General features: G+C 43.3%; 1 protein-coding gene across 3 annotated transcripts in view; it reads right to left on the reverse strand.

The window, feature by feature from the left end:
* Nucleotides 1-22,008, reverse strand: part of MYO1D (myosin ID) — a 339,001-nt gene that overhangs the window by 241,395 nt on the left and 75,598 nt on the right. For all 3 annotated transcript variants that reach the window (XM_080825903.1, XM_080825904.1, XM_080825902.1), the window contains exons 2-4: nt 5,668-5,876; nt 3,393-3,486; nt 819-984 (exon numbers count right to left, since the gene is read on the reverse strand). In XM_080825903.1, coding sequence (XP_080682029.1) covers nt 819-984; nt 3,393-3,486; nt 5,668-5,876 — 469 coding nt within the window. The remainder of the gene's footprint in view (nt 1-818; nt 985-3,392; nt 3,487-5,667; nt 5,877-22,008) is intronic.

The following is a 22,008-nucleotide window of genomic DNA, read 5'->3' on the forward strand; positions in this document are numbered from 1 at the left end:
AGATTATGCTCTGGTACACTGCCATAAAGGATGCTATGAACAAATAGAAACTAGAAGAAAATGAGATTCAAGTTAGTTAAAATAAATGTACACAGAAGTATCAAATCAATATGCTATACGCCTTAATGTTTATGGTGTTAAATGTCAATTATAGCTCAGTTAAAAAAAGAGAGTTGTATGGGCATGATTCTGTGAAAAGAGTGTCATTTCGGGGAATGGGTGGGCTAGCTCTTCCGTGATGTGTTCAGGACAATTAACAGCAGCAAGCAATGGTGGTGTGTCAAAAAAGTAGAACTGATTAGTCCTAGAATGTGTTTTGGTTAAATTTTTTTTCTAAAAGATTTTATTAATTTATTTGTCAGAGAGAGAGAGCACAAAGCAGGGGTAGAAACAGGCAGAGGGAGAAGCAGGCTCCCTGCCAAGCAAAAAGCCCGTGTGGGACTCAATCCCAGAACCCTGCGAACATGACCCGAGCCAAAGGCAGACACTTAACTGACTGAGCCGACCAGGTGCCCCAGTTTTGGTTAAATCTTATCCAGAAGTTGGCACACATTCCCATACTACTCCCACCCCTGCCACACACGCACCTAAATCCTTATCTACAAAGCCCAAACTTTTCCCAACCTGATACAGTAGGAGCTAAGAAGAGCACAAAAGGAGAGTAACCTGTCCTAGAAAGTGAACTGAGGAGCGGGAAGGGAGGCAGAACAGGATTAAAAGCTACTTTTAAGTAATTTTAAAAAATTCTATAAACATGATTAGGTTTAAAAAAAGTCAGCACTTGAGTACATTACCCTCAGAAATGAAGCACATTTTACCTTCTCCAGTAAGTAGTTGTTGATATGTCCACCGATAGGGTCACCCTTGAAATCAAAGTTGATGTCCATGTATTTTCCAAACCTGCTTGAGTTGTCGTTGCGGTTGGTTTTGGCATTTCCGAAAGCTTCCAAGACACAGTTGGACTTAAGCAACATGTTCTTCACTCTTTAACAGAGAAATGAAAGTCAGTATAGAAAGTTCTCAAGACTGCACCTTTTAGAAAAACTAGATTTTGTTAAAGTACACCCAAACATTTATACAAAGATGCTGACTGTAGCATTGTTTGCAATATTAAAACAAACAAGCCCTAAATGTCCACCAGTAGGGTTGGATAAAAAACCTTTTTTCCTAGTATAGGATGCACCAACAGAGAAAGAGGTCCAGAATACACTGATGAATGAGAAAGTGGGTTGCAAAATAATATGTGTTGCAGGGTCTTTAGGTGTCTGTGAATGTGTCCATGTAAGTGCGTGTGTGCAGGCACACAGGTTAGTAAATGCTTAAAAATCCGGAAAGACCAGTGCATTTCACTACAGAGGTCTAGCTTGACAGGGTAGGAGTCTGTGGAGTGGGATTTCGGGGGACTTCCGCCTTGGACAAAATGCTGCAATTTTTAGTTTTTAGTGTTCTTTTTTTTTTTTTTTTAAAGATTTTATTTATTTGACAGAGAGGCAGGTAGGGGAGAGGGGAGCAGGCTCCCTGCTGAGCAGGGAGCCCGATGCAAGGCTCGATCCTAGGACTCTGAGATCATGACCTGAGCCCCAGGCAGAGGCTTAACCCACTGAGCCACCCAGGCGCTCCTAATTTTTAGTTTTTAAGTGAACACGTTTTACTGACATAAAGAAAAATCTTAAAAAGATGTGTTCTGAAAAGAAAGAGTGGGTGACACATTCATTCCTTATTCAATGAATGCTAACTTTCTACAGTGCAGTGTCTCCCACCAGATACTTTTTAACTTGATGCTGACACTTAAGTCTTTGTTTTTATTTCCCTGGCAAAACCTCTTGCGCAGGCCCACCTGCAGAAATCACTTTGGCCACTAAAGTAAGCTGATGTAACAGATCCACTCTGACTATAAGTGACCCCATCACCCCCCCCCCACACACACACACCAGCTTCTCTCCTCCCACATCAAAGTATACTTTTAAAATGTGGGGAGGGAGGATTACACACTATGGTAAATGAAGCTGACCATCTTTAAAACTATAGTAAGATATGCCCACAAAACACCTGACAATGTACAAATGCCTGACTCTACTATACCAACTGGGTTTAGAAATAAAATCAAGTCAGTTCTCCTGAGCGTCTGCGGAAATTCAGATAACTGACTCCTATTCGTGTCCCTGTCACAGGAGACTGTAAAGTCAGAATCAGAAGTGGGGATGTGGGGTGCCTGGGTGGTTCAGTGGTTAAGCCTCTGCCTTCGGCTCAGGTCATGATCTCAGGGTCCTAGGATCGAGCCCCGCGTCGGGCTCTCTGCTCGGCAGGGAGCCTGCTTCCCCCTCTCTCTCTGCCTGCCTCTCCGCCTACTTGTGACCTCTCTCTGCCAAATAAATAAAATCCTTTAAAAAAAAAAAAAGAAGTGGGATGTGTCATAGTCAAGAAAAATGCCTCTTTGACCTCCAGCCCCGTTATGCAGAAATTAGGAAAGCCCTGGCAGGGTAAGTATCATCTATACCACCTTCCTTCGTACCCATATTCTTTCTTTCCTAGTCATAAAATGAAGGCTGAGATGTGCATGCGGAGGGCGACTCCAGAAAATAAACACCGAGTTTCACACTAGCAACTCTGGAAAACTTCTTTTCTCCCAAAAAGTGCACACCATATAAGAAACTTAAGTCATGGGGCGCCTAGGTGGCTCAGTGGATTAAAGCCTCTGCCTTCGGCTCAGGTTATGATCTCAGTGTCCCGGAATCGAGTCCCGAATCGGGCTCTCTGCTCAGCGGGGAGCCTGCTTCCCCCTCTCTCTATGCCTGCTTCTCTGCCTACTTGTGATCACTCTTTCTGTCAAATAAATAAATAAAATCTTTAAAAAAAAAATCCATCCATTTGTTCCTTACAAATGGATTAAGAAAATACTACGGGGCGTTCTGTGCTAGCAGCCGGGTCCTACAGACAGTGTCCAGCTTATCTTATGCTGACAGCAGCGTGAAACTTAAAGAGAAAAAAGAATCATTCTTAGTGATTCTAATATCAGAGCTTCCGGCTGTGACAGTGCAATGCAGGGAAGGCACAGATCTGCCTCCCAGAGCCCCCTTTCCCTCCAGGGAGCCTTGGACTCCTCAGAAGATGGTGTAAAAAAGACCAAGGCGCAGTACACAAAGCAGCTTGAACAGTGGCATCTACCAGCATCCCCTGAACGCCTCCGCTGAGCACCTGCAACACTGAAGGCGGCAGTTACAGGGCAGGGACTTTCATCTGTTGCAGTGTTACTTTGTTTCCTATTTACGTAAAGCTTACCAAAGCAGTATTTCTCTACAAAGAAGCAAATATAGAAACCGATGGTCCACGCAAGTCTGTATGGAAAACAAAGCCCCGATGAGAATGTGTCTCCATTTTCACACCACCCTTACCTTTCCACCTCGGCTCTCTGGCTGGGGTTGGTGATGGCCGCTATGTAGTGCATGATGTATTTACTGGCTTCGGTTTTCCCAGCTCCACTCTCTCCTGTGGGAATAGTTGTGCAAGGCTTAACACGGTCACTGAGACCAACAGTAAGCTGATTTCTAGTAGAGTAATTGCAATTCTTCATAGAATAATTGCAGTAATTGCAATGATCATTTAATAGAATTGCAAATTCCGAGATTATTTACTTAAAATTCTTTATATTTCATTTTTTGCCTTTTTTTTTTTTTTTGAGTTAAAATCTTCCTGTCTTGGTACCGTTTAGGTCTTAACAGCTCTGAAAATGCCGAGAAAAGAAGCAAAACCATTACGGAAGTAAAATAACAAATAGCTTCCAAGTTAAGATGGATTGCGTAGAAAATATCAAGGGACAAAATGGGGTAAATGAACTCCTTACACCCGAGTGTTGGTGTTTGGGAGTGACTCTGAAGCATAGCAGAAAAGAAACAAGCCAGTGCCTCAAACACGAGCCATGGCTAAATTCAAGTACCCTTATGCTCTACAGCAAAATTTCTTTTAATCTTAATGAGGATGAAATACTCCTTTCAAAAACTAAAGTCAAGCGTCATTTTAGCGAAAACAGCAAAACGCAACAGCGAGCTCCAGACGTGGCATCACAGAAAAAGCAGGATGACTGGTACAAGGCAGGCGGAAGGGATCGGTTCAGAATGAGCTACCCACATTTTTAAATGGGAATGCCTTCTGACACCCAAATTCCACTTGCAGAAATTTATACTACAGAAATACTAAAAATACTAATGGGATCAAATAGTAATAATAACAGTAAGCTTCAAGGACTTAAGGAGCATTTCTGCAGACTATACTATGTGTCACTGCCGAACTCGGCAAATAACATGCCTGTCGGTAGAGGACCAGGCAGATAAAGGATTCAACTATTCAATGGAATAGCACACAGCTGTCAGAGAGCCCCCACTTCTCTAGCTGTGCTAACGAAAAGATGTCCCATTCCATACTGTTAAACAGAAAAACAAGTCAAATAATAGCAGTTATAATTCTGTAACATAATTAGAGTTTATAATTTAATATGCATGTATGACTATATGTATTATACATGGAAAAATGTATAAAAAGGATAAATACTAAATTCACAGCTGTTACCGTTGGAGTTTTGGGGGGTAACAAGATATTCAAAGGGGAGGGACATTTTGCTTTTACTTTATATGCTTAAAGGATTGTTTATTCCCTCCTTCCTTTTATACTCAGGAAATATTGCTTTCATTAATTGAATATAGTGTAGTCCTAGGATATAATTCTCCAACACTAAGTTACTATAACTCCTCCGACCCTTAATATTCTCATCTAAAAAGTAGAAACACAACTGTCTTAGCACTCAGAACTGTTTTGATAACCTAAATGAAATAAAGTCATAAAAACAGTTTTGAAAGTATAAAGGCCTTAATGCAGATGTGAGGTATTATGATGACCAAAATAAATCCCCACAGTGTGGACGAGGGCATCCTGTGTCAGCAGGCAGATATTTTCCTGATCCTCAATTCACACAACCCGAGATTCTGGGAAGAGGTCAGCTCCAACAAGGTCTACCACTTTCCTGCTCCGCGAACTTTGAAGCTCCAGCCTCCAGCTGGGACAGCCCAGTTCTGGTCTCCATGCCTATTATGCCCTTTGACACTAACTCCCACTTGCCAATCTGACTTTGACTTGTACCTCAGGATTTCATTTTCTTCCTTTCATTCTGTTATTATTTAAAATAATCTTTGTTGGGATGCCTGGGAGGCTCAGTCAGTTGAGCATCAGCCTTCAACTCAGGTCATGATCCTGGGGTCCTGGGATAGAGTTCTGCATCGGGCTCCCTGCTCGGCAGGGAGCCTGCTTCTCCCTCTGTCTGCCGCTCCCCCTGCTTGTGCTCACTCATTCTCACTCTCTATCTGACAAGTAAATAAATAAAATATTTTAAAACATCTTTGTTACATTTTATCCAGTACTTTTATGTCATTGAGATGGGAGGAAGAATCTTTCATGACCAGAAAGTCCATCCACATGTAACATGGATTTGGAAATGAACCAAGACGAGGCATTGGTCAGGAATGATTTGGTGTTTGCTGCAATTTTTTTTCTCCTATAAAATTGCCTAGGTTTCTAACTTCAAAAAAAAAAAAAATCTATTGAGCAGTTTGGATCCTTGAGCACCTAGTAAATGAAATGCATTTTGACCTTGAAAGTATAGGGATCCCCTCTGAATACCTGATATCACAATACAAGTGTCTTTTGAGCGTCTCTTCATAGCTTTGTAAGCAGCATCCGCAATTGCAAAAAGATGAGGAGGTCTCTCGTACAGCTCCCGTCCTTTATACTGCTCGATTGTGTCTCTCCCATAGATGTTCAACGGCTTGTAAGGATTCACAGAAACAACGACTTCTCCAATGAATGTGTAGATGCGCCCTTTTTCAAATCTGTAAGGAAGCAAAAGAAGCGGAGGAGTGGGTCAGTTATAGAGAAATGTTGTCTTTCCTAGGTGTCCCAGGAACAGTTTCTGAACTGACATTTCATTGATTCTGAATTAATTTTAGAGACAAAGCTTAAGGCTTTGCCCCTTCAGATGCTGCTGATAGGAAAGACCAGTAGTTAAAAGCCAAGAAAGAAGAAAGAATTTAATTTGGGGGAGGCTGGATGTTCCCTATTTCCAAATACGAAAGGATCCGAAGGGGCTCTACACAAGAGCTCTAGTCAGAAGTTAAAGCAAGTGTTGGAATCTACTTAGCTACATTTGCAATGATAAAGAAAACTGCCCAAATACATTTCTTTTTTTCTTCCTCTTGAACCCACACTAAAATGTCAATAAAGGAGTAAGAACACTAAAATTCATAACAGAGAGAACGGTAGAAGAGATGGTTCCGGCACACATCAAATTCATGATTTTAAATGATTGCCTAAAATTTCACAGTGTAGATTATCATTCTTTATTCAATCATCCCCCTTCCTTCCTGCTATTATTCAAATATGATATTATGAATAATACTGCAGAAAATACTCTTGACACATAATCTTACGAATCAGTGCTTTTATTTCTGTGGGACAGCTGGTTGAAAGGTATGTGTATTTTTTTAAAGTATTTATAATATGATCGCACCTTTTTACCATAAAATGCTAGAACAGTGCCCCATAGATGATTTAGATGTCTAACTGTACATGAATGTATTTGATAAATGATGACACAAGCATGGAAAAATAGGGGAGACTACTTGTGATGTTTTATGTGCCCTTTTACACATACAACAGGGGGATGAGGAGGAAGGTCACGTGAGTGGATGGAAGGAAGCCAGAGGAACAAAGGAAAAAGGAGTAAAACAAAACAAAACAAAACGAGACAAAACACAGCCCGGCATACATGATATGATTGCAACCACACAGAATTATGTGTCTATATTTACAAAGAAAAAACTTAAATATAAAACTTAGAAACCCCGTATCTATTCACTATTTATATATTAACTCACACATACAGACATCTGTGAACCAGACCAACACTCAAACAGAGGTTTCTACACAAACACCTGCCTCTGCCGAAAGGCACAGGTAGACACAGAGCTTGTATCTGAGAACGAAGGGAGTGGGGAGTCAGGCAAAGTGCTCACCGACAGACAGCGACCGTGCCTGGAAGCACTCTTGCCTAGGACCAGTGCAGCAGGGAAAGAACTAATTCTCTGGGAGCGCAAGGCAGGAACCTTCAACTTCCTTCACAACGGAATGAAGGCTGCTGGCTATAATTAGGAGTGGAAACAAACAAATGCTGATAATGTCAACAATAAATTAAAGCCAAGATTTTTATTAAGTCATGTACATTTAAGTAAAAGCTATTAATAACCACTTTAAGGTTGTCTTGCACATTTTTCTACTGTGGTTTTCCTGTGAATCCTCCCTCATTGGATGCAGTGTTTACATGGTGGTTAAAGGCCTGGACTCTGGGGTCTTCTACATCTGGGTCTGAAGGCTCACACTGCAAATATGATAGCTGTGAGACCTTGAGAAAACTACTTTGCCTTCATATGTTTCAGATTCATCTGTAAAATGGAGATAATTATACCCCTCTCTCCCTCTGGCATTGAGTAAGTACTTTAAAAAAAAAAAGGGCAATTAATCTTATGTTTCCAATTATGCTCTGCATGAAAAATATTTTTAATAAATGCTTTTATTTTATATTAACGTTGCTACTTAAATCACAGCAATCCCTACACATGAGGAATTAATTCAGTGATCATAATCTGCTTCCCTGCCTTAGCTGTTAATCAACAAATGACAAGTCACAAGCAAAACGTCCACGTAACTCATGTTCAAACACCCACAAAAATAATAAAAAGCTAACATTCACTACCCAGGCCCTTCTGGCTTAACCTGCAAATTTGTAGGACACACTCAACAGCTGTCTTCAAGGATAAGAATTAAAAGGACATGATTTTTTAGTTTTAGAGACACTGTCCAAACAGGAAAAATAAAATAAAATAAGGATGTTAGAAAAAAAAGATTACCTCACAAGTCTGGAACTCTGTGAACTAACACACAGCACATAGCATCTGAGATCAGAATGCTGGTCTAAGACTCCAGGCCTGCCTAATTATGAAATTCCATTTTATTTCAAATAGGATATTCTGCTTATCAAAACTTCTAGACATCATGTTTGTAATACACAATTAAAATAGGTATATAAAACCACCAAATGTATAACTATTCATGTGAAGAGAGTGGCAAAGGGTCAACAAAATATAGTATTAAATACAGTACTTCGGTAATTTATAAAATGTTACAAACTTGTTTGAAACTGGTTATCACAAATGAAGCTTTCAATTTGGGTAAGGCTTAAAATTACCACTAGATGGTGCCAGTATCACTTTAACAACAACAGGATAGTCCAGTTTGCTTTGGGAAAAGCCTCAAGTTAAGAAGTTAGCACTAAGGTAATGTAGTCACCTGCCTGGTATGCTTCTGTACGGAACTACTGTAATTATCCTCCATGACAAATAAGGTGATGCCAACTCTAACAAAAAACCAAGGAAGGCATTTTTTTTAAAAGATTTTATTTATTTATTTGAGAGAGAGAGAGAGAAAGAGAGAGCATGAGAGGGGAGAATCAGAGTGAGAAGCAGACTCCCCATGGGGCTAGAAGCCCCATGCGGGACTGCATCCTGGGACTCCAGGAGTCCCAGGCAGTCAAAGGCAGTCGGTTAACCAACTGAGCCATCCAGGTGCCCACAAGGAAGGCATTTTTATGCCTTCTGTGTGCAAAGCTTTTATGACAAACTTTCATAATGCATTCGTCAAACATTTATTCAATATCTACTATGTGCCTGACATGGGGCCTGACTCTGGGAATTAAGAAATGAACAAAGAGCAGGGAAGTAGAGCAAATAAATAATAACAATACGACAGGTAAGATCATAACGGCATGAAATATACTGGCAAAGATCGTCACAGCACACCCCTTCCGGTGAGGTTCGAAACAGAACCCCAAGTCCAGAGCGACTAGCTACCCACGACTCTTGAGACCTGTCAAGCCCTCCCTGTCCCCCCTCCCTGCGTCTCCGCCTCACTCACTCCTGCTCTACATTAATGAGCTACGTAGAGTTCCCAAGGTTTCTTACAGTTCATGGTTTGGCCACAGGATCTATTCTGCCTAGAACACCCTCTCCCCAACCAGTCTCTTCTTCCTCCGTCCGCTCAGCAGATTCTCACTCTTTTCAAAAGCCCAAGCCTCAGCTCCTCCAGGAAGCCGCTCCTGCTACCTCATCTCCAACACTGACATTTTGGTCTTTGCTCTATTCAGATTTTTTTTCTTCAGAACTTCCAAAATACTTAAAATACCTTAACAACGATTGATTCTTAAAACTCAATTTCTTGGGGCACCTGGGTAGCTCAGCTGGTTGAGCATCTGACTCTTGATTTCGGCTCATGATCTCAGGGTCGTGAGATCAAGCCCCGCATTGGCTTCTGCTGGGTGTGGAGCCTGCTGAAGATTCTCTCCCTCCCCCTCACCCACTGCTCATACACACATACACGCACACACACTCTCTCTCTTTCTCTCAAAACAACACAACCACCACCTCAATTTCTTTAAGAAGTTTAAAGATATTTATTGAATGGGCCAGGTATTTTCACAGGCTTCTGAATGAAACAACAAGGTTCTAAAAATATTTTTTTTAAGTTTATTTTTTTATTTTTTAGTAATCTCTACACCCAACATGGGGCACAAATTCACAACCCTGAGATCAAGAGTCACATGCTCTCCCCCCTAAGCCAGCCAGGCGTCCTAAAATGTGTTTGAATTAATAATGAGTAGTCATGGAGAAGAAAGATGTGAATGCCTTCGGAGGACAACAGTCTTTTGTACCGGAATTCTGGAATACTTAAAAAAAAATAGTTCCATTAATTTGCCCATCATTTATACAAAAGATAAGCCACAACAGGAAGTCGAGATGTATGAGCACGACCGTGCAGGGAAGTGTGACCCTGGAGGGGGAGGGCGGGGGGTGTGCACATCAGCTGATACTACAGAAAATGAACCGCTACCTGTGGACTAAGGTGAACTCCACAGGAATTTTGGCATGAAGGCAGGACCACGTGGCAAGACTGGAAGAACAAGAGGGAGGCTGGCCTTCCTCGAGCAGAAAGCATGTGTCAGGGAATGACAGACAACCGCTGGAAACGTAGGGAGCTGGATCTGATCACGGTGAAAGGCTTTGAAAGCCACTCGATGTGACTGGAAACAAGGGATCAGGGAAGACTTTTCTAGTTAAAGAGGTCAATAAGGCTGGCCCTCAATGAGGAGAATGGCACCGGAAAGGAGAAAAAGAGAAATCTGAGTTACGTCAAAGGGACATTGGACAGAATCTGAACACTTATTGAATACGAAGGGCAAAAATATCTTTAACTTTGAGCTGGGTGGAGGAGAAAAGGGAATTTACTCCAGATGATGAGATTTCAGAGGGACCCTCAAGGCTTCTAAGGTCAGTTCACCCACTAACAGAATTCAGTGCTGGCCTTGATCGACTTCTTGAACAACATGAAATCAATTGTAATCAGGAGGAAAATTCTCTGTGAATGGTATACTAAGTGTTCAACAGAATCCTCATTCATGAGTAAATACTACATATTTCGTGAGAACATTCACGCTTTCAGATAGGAGCTGCTTAATCACATTGATTTGGCCTGTTTTTCTTCCCTCTTCAATGTATGTGAAATCCTGAGTTGCTGGGAACATCATGTTGCCTAGGAAACATATTTACCTGTGCAAGCCATCTCTCTGCCTTCTACTGTCTCCTCAAGCAACTCCAGCCTGATGCCCAAAGCTAGTTTCCAGTGAGACGGCTGAGTCCCCCAACTGATTTTGTCTTCACTTTAAGTCGGTGTCTCTCAGTAGTCTCTGACATGGATTCCTGCTTCCTCAACACGCTCTTCTTGTGGCTTCTGTAGGGCCACCTTCTCTGAGTTTTCCTCCTCCCCATCTCCTTTGCTGGTCCCTCCTTTTCTCATGATCTCTAAACACTCAAGTTCTCTAGGGTTGGGTCCCGGATCAACTTCAAATACCACCTAAGAGACTCCCATTTAAGGAGGACAGAGTTAGGTTATCTTGGCCTTATTGCAACCCCCTGAATCATCAAGACAACAAAATGAAGAAAAGCCAGAAAACATTACCTACTAGGAAACAAAAACCCAGCCACAACCCTGAAACATGACCTATGAAGAATGGTTGTGAAGTGCCATGGAAAGTCGACATAGTTGAGGCAGGTCGCCGCGAGAGAAGAGGCACCTTTGTAAACGTCAGGCCCTGAGGAATTCTCCAGAAGTAGGCAGTTCAATGTTATAGGAAAAAAGGATTAAAAGAAACTGACAAAGGGCAGGTCAAGAATACCCATGAAAAATAAGTATGTCATGAAGGAGAAAACTTATGGTAAAATATTTCTGCATGAAAGCAAAGAATGTAAAGGAAATATATCCCATTAAACCAGGAGATCAAAGAAAACATCATTTAAGAATAGAGAAATCATATTTTAAATGATTTTTTGGAAAAGGAGACAGGAAACCAGTAGAGCTGAAGGAAACAGAAGAGGAGAAAACAGAGAAACAAAGGCTACACCAACAGGAGAATGGGAGTGGACACTGCTGAACACAAGGGCCAGAAGGTGGAGAAAAGTGAGCAAAACAATGTGGAAAAACAAAGCTGAAGTAGAAAGAAGAAAGTTCAGAAGTGGGAGGTAACGGTGATCACATGAGAGGTGTTCCTGAAGACTCTGGTATGGCAAGGGTGACCTTTCAAAACAGCAAACAAAGACGCCAACAACGTATGTCAATAGACAGTGTTAGAAAACAGACCAGGCACCTGGAAAAACAAAGACCGTGGACCATCAGCGCCATGGCTTAAACTGTGGCCTACCCCCAAAAAGATATATTGAAGTCCTACTCCCTGGTACCCGTGCAAGTGTCCTTATTTAGAAACAGGGCTTTGCAGATGTAAACAAGATGAGGTCATCAGAGTGGGCCCTCATCCAACATGACTGGATGATGACAAGAGGAAAAATGCCCCGTGAAGACAGTGACAGACAGGGAGGACACCATGTGATGACACAGGCAGACAGATGCAAGCCAAGGTCACCCCCAGAAGCTGGGAAGAGGCAAGGAAGGCTGTCTCCCCTACCGGTTTCAGACAGAGCATGGCCCTCAACTTGGGACGTCTAGCCTTCAGAACTGTGAGATAAGAAATGTCTCCTCTTTTAAGCCACCCGGTTTGTGGTATTCTGTTACAGCAACTCTAGGAGGCGAATTCAAATAGTTATATTGAAATAAATTCCATGAAAATGGCCTGGTTTCACTTGCATTTAGAGAAATTAAAGAAACAGACAATATGGCACAATTTTCTCCAGGTCGAGAATGTTGCGAGTGAACAGCGTTCAGCAAGCATATGAAGTCTCAGGCGTCTTCCCCATCGCTTGGATCATCCCCATCGGCGTGACTCCCTTTCAATCCATCCTCCATGAAATAGAAATCGAAATGCTCATTCCTATCCTTATATCTCTTCAGTAGGAAGCCTCAATGCAAAGCCAATCTGACATCCAGATGTTGGTTTCTCTCGCGCCAACTCCTCCTGAGGACTGTGCTCTGGCCAAGACAAAACGAGATCTCTCCTCACGTGAAGTGCCCAGCCCACTAGCAGCCCACGCTTGTCTCCTCTATGGCAGTTACCACAAGAAGTTTCCTGTTTGTTTGCTGGCTGTCTCCAGAGGATACAGACCGTACTTACCTTGCTCATTGCTTTATCTTCAGCATGGAATACAGAGCCTGGAATTTAGAGGGGGCTGGTTAAGTACCTGATGAATCAAAAAAAATGAAGGGATGAAGGAATGAGTCCCCCCCAGCCCTCCTCCCTTCTCTCAGCAAATGGTTTGCATCCTCCTTCGGGAGAAAATTCAGGCCATCAAGTGTGCCAGACTTTAAATCACCCACCATCATTACCATTTTTTAAAAAAGATTTATGTACTTAGTTTCACTTTTCTTATTTCCTCATGAGTCAAACATAGGAGGTGGGGAGATTAAGTATAGCATGATATCACCTAGTTTTTAATGGGCCATTTCTCTATGTTCTACCAAGAAAGAACCTTTCCTTTCACGTGGGCAGCTTCAGGTAATCTAGATACAAATAGTAATTTATATTCCAGGAAAATGTAATTAAAATAGAATCTACTTGGACTTGCCCTGTGAGACAGGTTTTTCACTGCTCAGGACGGAAGCTGCAAAGTATTGGGGGGGGGTGTTGGCTTGGAACTGGAGGTATCCATCTGACCTCGGCGTGTGTGGTGGGGTGTAGGGAGGGGAAGACAGGGAGAGGTGTATGTGCACACACACTTCCTAGCTCTGCCTTCTGAGGGAGCTTAGGAGCAATGATAGACGCTAGCTTGTATTCTTAACTAAAAAGACCTAGGGTCCAGTGGAGAAGAGCTGATTCTGGAGAGGAGACTGGGGAAGGACAAGGGGAGTCTGGAACATCTTCTTGAGCCAGAAAGTAGGGGAGTGCTCAGAGACGGACAGGGACCGTCAAAAGAAATAGGCACCAAAGTGAACGGGCTCCTACTGGCCAAAATCTGGAAGCACGGGAGCAATGAAATAAGTGATGTCAGTGACATAGACCCCCGGATAAAGAAAGAATCTGGGAGTCCATACTGATATCAAATAGAAGTGAACTGGAAAAGGAAAAGCTCTTCCTTATTGTGGAACGACAATTCAGAAATACGGAAGGAACGATGTGAGTTAGAAAACGATCAGTGCATGGGAAACCGGTAGAAGGTGTGACAAGGAACAGGGTATTTACATGGCTGCAAAGTGTCTCCCCACAAATTACTTAGTAGTTACAAAGGGAAAGACAACAAATTGTATGGGAGAGAAATGCTGTGACCCCTTAAACCAGATGCTCAAGGTTAACGTCTCCACTACTGACACAAACTGACCCGTGTGCCTGGGATGGTTAATTTTGTGTATCAACTTGACTGGGCCGTGAGGTGCCCAGACGTTTGGTTCGACAGTACCCTGGGTGTGCCTATGGGGGTTTTTCTGGGTGACAGCAACATTAGAATCAGTCCACTGAGCAGAGCGCTCTCCCCAGTGTGGGGGCTCTCATCCAATCCATGAAGGCCTAATGAGAATGAAAGGGTGAGGAAGAAACAATGCTTTGTCTCAGCCTGACAGTCTCTGAGCTGGGAAACAGGTCTCCTCCTGCCTGCATATCCAAGCTCAGACTAGAACGTGCACCGCTGGCTCTCCTGAGACCCCAGTCTGCCGACTGCAGAGTTTGAACTCCTCAGCCTCCATAACCTCTCTATTTACTTAAAGGAAACTGTTGTCCTCTATGTGTGTACATAAACACACACGCATCCTACTGGTTCTTTTTCTCGGGAGCAGCCGGACTAATACAGATTTTGTGCCAAGAGTGGTTGCAGACAGACAGAATTTTAAGAATGAGGTTTCTGAATTAGTTCTAGAGTTTCTGGAAATGGCTCTCTGATCGGATTTTTAAAAATTTGAGAGAGGGAGCACATGAGCAGGCATGAGCAGGAGGGGCAGAGGGAGAGGGAGTGAGAATTTCAAGCAGACTCCCCACTGAGTGCACACCCCGAACGTGGGGCTCGATCCCAGGACCCTGAGATAATGACCTGAGCTGAAGGCAGACAGCTGAGCCACCCAGGAGCCCCTGCATGGGATACTCATAATTAATCTTATCTAAGAAGTAAGGAGCTGGATTGCACATGTATTTGCGAAGATATCTGGAAAACTAGCAAATTCATGAGGTTGGCTGGTAACTCCTCATGTCACTGGACAAAAGCATAAATGTAAAGAAGAGCCCAGGGATTCAAATGCCTAGTTCAAGTGCTGCAAAAGGCCCTAAAAGCTTGTGTGTGTGCCCTGAAGGACAGCCTTATTTCCTGGAGCCACAGGAAATAAAACAGTGCCTCCCGATACGAAGCTATGAGGACATCACCACCCCCCCGCCATGGTATCCGCCCAACACATACAACCTGAATTAATCAGGAGGAAACATAAGAGAAACCTACATGGAAGGACATACTACATAATAACCGGGGAATTTCACAGGCAAGAAAACAGAAAGGCTGAATGATAGCCCACATTTTAAGAAATTAAAGAGACATAACCAATAAATGTGAGGCACACTCCTAGGAAGGTTCTTGGAGTTCTTGCATTCTTCTATAAATGTGAAATTATATCAAAATGTAAAGTTGCTAATAAAAAAATCCAGGCCTCCAGTAGGTTTAAATTTTTTTAAAAGATGTTTTTATTTCTTTGAGAGAGAGAGAGCGAGCGTGCATGTGAGCACAAACTGGGAGAGGGGCAAAGGCAGAGGGAGAGAGAGTCCTCAAGCAGACTCTCCACTGAGCGGGGAGCCCGAGGTGGGGCTGGATTGCAGGACCCTGAGACTGTGACCTGAGCATAAGTCAAGAGTTGGACATTTAACTGACTGAGCCACCCACGCACCCCAGATTTTTATTTATTCATTTTGAACAGGCAATACAGACTCCTAGTAAAAGATTCAGAAGATATAAATGATCAGAGAGTAGAAAGTGTTTCTCATTTTTCCCACAGCTTCCCCTGCCAGAGGCAGCCACTGCTACTGGTTTTCTGTGAATTCTTCTAGAAATAGGTCTGGCACACACGCACGCATGCACACACACACACACACACACACACACAGTCTTTTTTACATGAATGATTTTTTTTCTCTAGTTAAAACATATGTCTTGGCGATAGTTTCGTATAAGTAAATAGAGAAAAACCTCATTTTTTTTTGCCTGCATGGTATTTCATTTCATGGGTGAACACGAAGTAACATATTTAATTATGTTATTTGTTATGTAATCTATGTATTTGTTGTTGTATTGTTATGTAATTAATATTACCTATAATTAAAGCTATATAGTTATTTTTATTGCATAGTTATGTAACTTATATATTATGCATGTTATATAATTTAATAATCCATATTGGACTTTGAGGTTGTTACTAATCTTTTCTACTATGAACAATGCAACCATAAGTACAATGGCATCTTATTTCTTTGTGCATACATGTACATATTGTGGTAGAACACATTTCCAGAGCTAAAGTTGCCAGGTCAAAGGATATGTGCAATTTAAATTTGTGAATTTTTGTGAAATTATTCTCCAGAGAGGCTGGCTACAGCAATTCGTACTTTCAACTACAGTTTGTTTGCTGGGTGTGGGTTTTTAAACCAATGATGCTGGCCGATTTCAAAATGACAGCTTATAATGAAGTTTTAATTTCAAAGTACATAAAACTTTGACCCCTTTCTTTATCGATGTACCAAACTTATGCAATGCTCGTTAGCTTACTGCCAGCTTCCAACATGCTCAGTTCACCTTTCCCAGTTCTTAGATGAGACTTTCTCCCAAGGGTGAAGGCATCTTGTTGTCACTGCTTCTGGCAAAATCATGGTCTCTGTGAGATGGAATTAATTCATTTAACCCCCTTTGTTGGACTGCAACGTCCTGAAGTGGGCAGGGACTATTTGTTAGAAAGATTAGGAGTGTCAGAGTCCTCCAGCCCTGGAGCCCCAGGTTTGAATCCTGGCTCTGCTAGTTACTGATTGTGTGCATTCATAATCATCTGAGTAACTAGTAAGTGCCCTGTGCCAGGCACTGTGCCAAGAGCCTGAGTTACAAAGAAGAATTAGGCACGGTATTATTGTGCCAGAGCCAGAAACAGACAATGCCCTGGAGTAAGCACAACGACAGAGGATTGAAAAATGACCTGTTTTCTAATTTTCAACTTTTATTTTTTAAAAGATTTTTTATTTGTGAGAAAGAGACAGACAGAGAGCGTGAGCATAAGTTGGGGGGAGGGGCAGGAGGGAGAAGCAGACTCCCTGCAGAGCAGGGAGTCCATTGTGGGGCTCAGTCCCAGGACCCCGGGGTCACGACCTGAGCTGAAGGCAGACCCTCAACCCACTGAGCCACCCAGGCACCCCTAAAAATGACACGTTTAAAAAAAAATGCATCATTTCCCTCTGGCTCCCATTCTCTTTCTCTCTTGCTCACGTATGCATGAGCTCGGGGGCTAACACACATTCCCCCCACCCCCCACATCATACTGTTTTAGGAAAGATTTAAGGCAATAACAAAGAAAAGATGCTATGGAAGCTCAGAAAAAAGGACACCCAGCCCAGTTTTAGGAGCAGGAGGGTTCAAAGAAGACATCCAAAAATTAAATTTCCTGACATCTGAATTATTTAAGCAATTTTATAATCTCCAAACAGGTAGATCTAGGCACTTCTTGACTTATTCTGCCTTATGAGCACCTGGAACAGGATGCTTTATTTTGCCTTTTTCTTAATATACTGAATGAAGGCTCGAAAGAGAACATTTGAGGAGAGAGCCCAGCAGTGCAGCAGCAGGTGACCATGGCACCGAGCTCCTGGGACGGTTCCACAAGACGAGACGCTCCGCTCCCGGGAGCACTCGCGCACAGTGACACGAAGTCCTCCTTTATTACGAGCAGTACCGCCAGCCGTCCGGACAGCAGGACACGGCCCTCCTCCCCTCGGGTCCCCTTGTCCCGGGCGCCACACCTGTGCTGTATCGTGTTCACCCTCACAGCGACACGGCTGTCTCTGGTTTGCGTGCTGGATCGCCATCCAGCTTGGCACCATGTCCAGAAGGGATTCTCCTAGCAGTTCACAGGGGCCCTCTGAAGTCAGAAAACCTCCCACAGGAATGGTCAGGCTTTCCACAGGACACAGGAAACTCGGGAGGGCCATGGGCAGGGGTTCAGCTCTCTGGGTTCCTCTCTTTTCCAGAGCCACCTCTCCTCATGTGAGCAGCAGCGCAAAAGCTAGTTAACCAGAAAGTGTGGTCAGGAGAGGCCTGGCTGAATTATTTTACCTTTTTCTTTCTTTCCTTTTTTTTTTCTTTCTTTCTTGCAATAAAACAAACAAACCCTATGTTCCATAAATACATTTTTAGAGAATGCTTGCTTTTTCAAAAATTTCTATTATAATAGTAAGACATGCCTTGTAGAGAAGTACTAACTTTAAAAGTTCTTACTGCTGTCTTTAGTTTTCTTTGTAGTCACTTGTTGATTCATTCAGGAGTTACAGTGCCCACGTTCCAAGCACTGTTCTGGGAGCCATGGTGGAGGGATGAACAGGCACAGCCGTCTCCCGCCTAATTCAGGGTCATGAGAAGGACAGCCACTGACCGGGCTCCAGGAAGAGGCAACAGAACGTGCAGTGCACAGGTGGAGGGAGGGAACAGGGCAGGACACAGGACCACAGCGCAGCAAGGACAGCAAGAGGAGTGCAAGGGTTGCGCGGGCAGAGGCGGGTATGAGAGACGGGCAGCGTCATGGGGTTTTGCACGGTATCTCAGGGGCAGAGTTTAAATGCTGATCACATTTGCCTTTTGCAAGCCCTGTGACTTCAGGCTGCAGAGGACCGAGTGCCTGGCAGTAGAGCAGCAAGGAGGCCACCGCCTGGGTCCTGGGAAGGGAATGACTGGGGCTCTGGTTGGAGTGGAGCTTTGGGGAGGTGGAGCAGTGGACAGACTTTGAGAGCAGAAGCAGCACTGATTGGCCAGGGTGACTTACTGGGTGTGAGAGGGGGGAAAGAAGGAGGGGTCAAGGTCATTCACACGAACAGTCAAGCTGACCACAACGCTGCTTATTCTACAGAGCTGGGACAGTAGGGGAAGAGCACAATTTCGAGAGGTGATGGTGAGCTGCACAGGCTGTGCTGGGTCTGAGATTCCTTAGGGAGAGCCAAGGGAAGATGCTGCTTATTCTTCTTTCTCTCTTAAGCTTATTAAACCTGACCCTTTGGACACAAAGGGGCCAGTTCCCAGGATGGCAGACACAGAGTACCAAGAGCACAGGGAGGGGGACCTGAAATCCCAGCTGTCACCAAGGGCACCTGCTCTGCAGCCCAGGAAGTCACAAGACATATCCGGGTTTTTTTTTTTTTTTTTTTAATATTTTTTTTTTTTATTTATTGGACAGACGGAGATCACAAGTAGGCAGAGAGGCAGGCAGAGAGAGGAGGAAGCAGGCTCCCTGCTGAGCAGAGAGCCCGATTTGGGGCTCGATCTCAGGACCCTGAGATCATGACCTGAGCCGAAGGCAGAGGCTTTAACCCACTGAGCCACCCAGGTGCCCCCATATCCGGGTTTTATTTTAATTTTTTTATCACCTGAATTTGATCATGTCGTTACTCAGCAATTCTACCTTCCTGGTATAAGGAATTAGTAGAAACACCTTCCCCACCTGAGGGCAAGCTACTGAGGTCCCAGACAGTGTGGTTAAAACACACTACTAATAATACGATGGCTCCCTCTCAGCACACTAAATTCTTGACCATAAAAGCTATTCCACCCCCCGCAAATACCACTGTTTATTTACCCAGCAAAAGGAAACAGAACATTTTATACTCTATGTCAATGGAAACAAGATACGTGTTGAGGATATAAAAAATAATCTGTCGGAGAAGGCACAGCAAATCATGCCCACAAACACAGCAGCTGGGCTGACCTCTGGAAAAGTACTGCTTTTGGTTCTTGTTGGGTTGACACTTCTGGGAGTGTCAGCAAAGGGTTCAACCTCCAAGTCTATCAGTGCAGTGAGAAGGACCTAGGTCATTCACAGGGCACTCAGTCAGCCGGTCGCTTTGACAGGAGAGTCTCTGCAACAGTGGACAGTGACGGGGGATGTCAGGACTCGCCCACACTGGGCGGGAGACTCACAGTCAGAGGAGGGACCGTAACTTAACCACTGTTGAGAATGAATCCGGAAACAGCTTCGTTTTGACCTAGCCAGAAAAGCCATTCCTTTCCTGAGGTCATAAAATGTTCTTAAGCTTACCAAACCCGCACCAGGGAAGGCAGGTTGTCCTGGTCTCCATTTGCCACCCTATTGCTTTTAAATAGTCTTGAATTATTTGACTGACTGATTGATTTACCTAAAATCCTAGTGAAGGAAATACAGAGCCTGGTGAGCTGGACCACAGCAACACCACGCTCAGTGACTGTAAGAGTCCTCAGGAACTACAGAGCGTCAGACTAATAGACGGACGGTTAAACACATACATTTAAAATAAGTGAAACAATGAAGACATTATGTATTTTATAACGTTAGCATATGAATAAATCACAATAGCATTATTTAGCTATGAGATGCTGAGTGTCTAATGATGATACACATGAAGATCTGGACCAAAACGTAAGAACGAAACTTAGCCTCTTAGTAACATGACACTGTATTTTCTCTTCCAGTCTACAAGTAATATATACAATTTCTCCAACCTAAGGCTCAACTTTTACATATATATTCCTTCCCACCCATTTCCCTTAAAAATGATTTCCTATTAGGGGTGCCTGGCTGACTCAGTGGGTTAGGCATCTGATGCTTGATCTGGGCCGACGTCATGATCTCAGGGTTGCAGGATCAGGCCCTGCGCCCAGCTCCACGCTCAGCATGGGCCCTGCTTGAGATTCTCTTCCTTTGCTTCTGCTCATGCTCTCTCTCTTAAAATAAATAAATACAATCTTAAAAAAAAATTTCCTATTATATTAGCGATTTGGCTCCCTGGCATGCCTAGGGAAGTGGTTAAGTGCATTCTGCCTTAACCAAGGGGTTAGCCTACTTATAAACCAGCGCTGCTCAGGAAAATGAATGAGACCTAGGCCTGAGCCAGACAACCCTTTGGCAGAAATGCACAATTACATGAACTGGTAACAATTATGCATTTTAAATACTATAAACCACTTGTACCACAGTACAGAGCACTCTTTTAAAAACAAGTAGATCGCCTCACACATGTCTGAGGACTGTAACTAAACAGGATGCCTTCACATTCTTACCCCATCTTGACCCTCGGATAGGAAGCCTCTTCACCTCAGGCTATACTGAAATATTCAGTTCTCTGGGTGACAAGAAACCTAACAGGTTCACCCCGTCCCTCTGCCTCATTTAGTGAGTGACAGAAAGTGTAACCAATAGACCAGATCACTTTTTTAAAAACTAACTCCTTACGCCAATTTTCCTAACATATGAAGGTTCTGATACAGTTACAGCAAGGTTTTCATGGGTGTAATTGAGACGTGGGACAACCAGACAGGGAGCTTTTGGGTCTAAGCTGGGCAGCAGCTGCGGCAGGAAACACGGACAAGAAATAAATGGTTACATAGTCAGGTGGCTGGGTTCTTTCCATTTCGGCTACTGCAATAACACCTGTTCTCAGTGCAGAAAGCAAAGTCACACTAAGCTTGAATTTATTGCGCCAAGGAGTGCATCAGGGGATTTTCATGCATGTTGTCAATTGCAAGTTTATTAAATGTTAACAGAAACATTTCCAAACCTCCTTTTGTTGACATCACATGTCCAGTTACAGGCCACACGTGTAAACTGATCACCCAACCATCATCTCTGCTCTGAGAAATCTCAATTACAAGCACAGCTTGCACTGGCCTGGGAGGGGCATCTGTTTCTCCTACAGAATGGATTGTGTAAGAACGGGACAACTGGAAAGCTTCCCAGATGCTCCGAAGTTCTGTGTTTGGCTATTGTTTCTGTTGGGTGAACTAACAGCTACCCCAGAACTGAGCAGAGGATTTTAAAACCAGCAAAAAAATTTACTGAATGAATGAATGAATGCATGAATGGCCAGAAACTTTGTCAGCAGGTATCTATGGCTTTGTCAGAAGTCTCAAACACCCAACAAGGCCACATTTCTTTAAGTAAAGCTTAAAAATTTGCATTATCCTTATACTTCTTATACTTAGCACTTTCTTTTGGTTTGACGTTGGAAGGTTTTTTGTTTTTTGTTTTGGTTTTTCTAGACAACTTTGCTTGTGTCTAGAGAGGAGTTCACTTCCTTTCGCCTTTCAGCACTGTAGAATTTGTCACTTAGGGGGCCTTGCTTTAGGACAATGGACAGCAGCCTCAGGGGCAGGAGGAGGTTAAACCAGCACACTTACTACATCAACGCTGGGAGTGTCTGGGGGCCTGGGGAATTTTCACTGTGCG

Source organism: Martes martes (genome assembly GCF_963455335.1).
Source record: "Martes martes genome assembly, chromosome: 16".
Classification (NCBI taxonomy): domain Eukaryota; kingdom Metazoa; phylum Chordata; class Mammalia; order Carnivora; family Mustelidae; genus Martes; species Martes martes.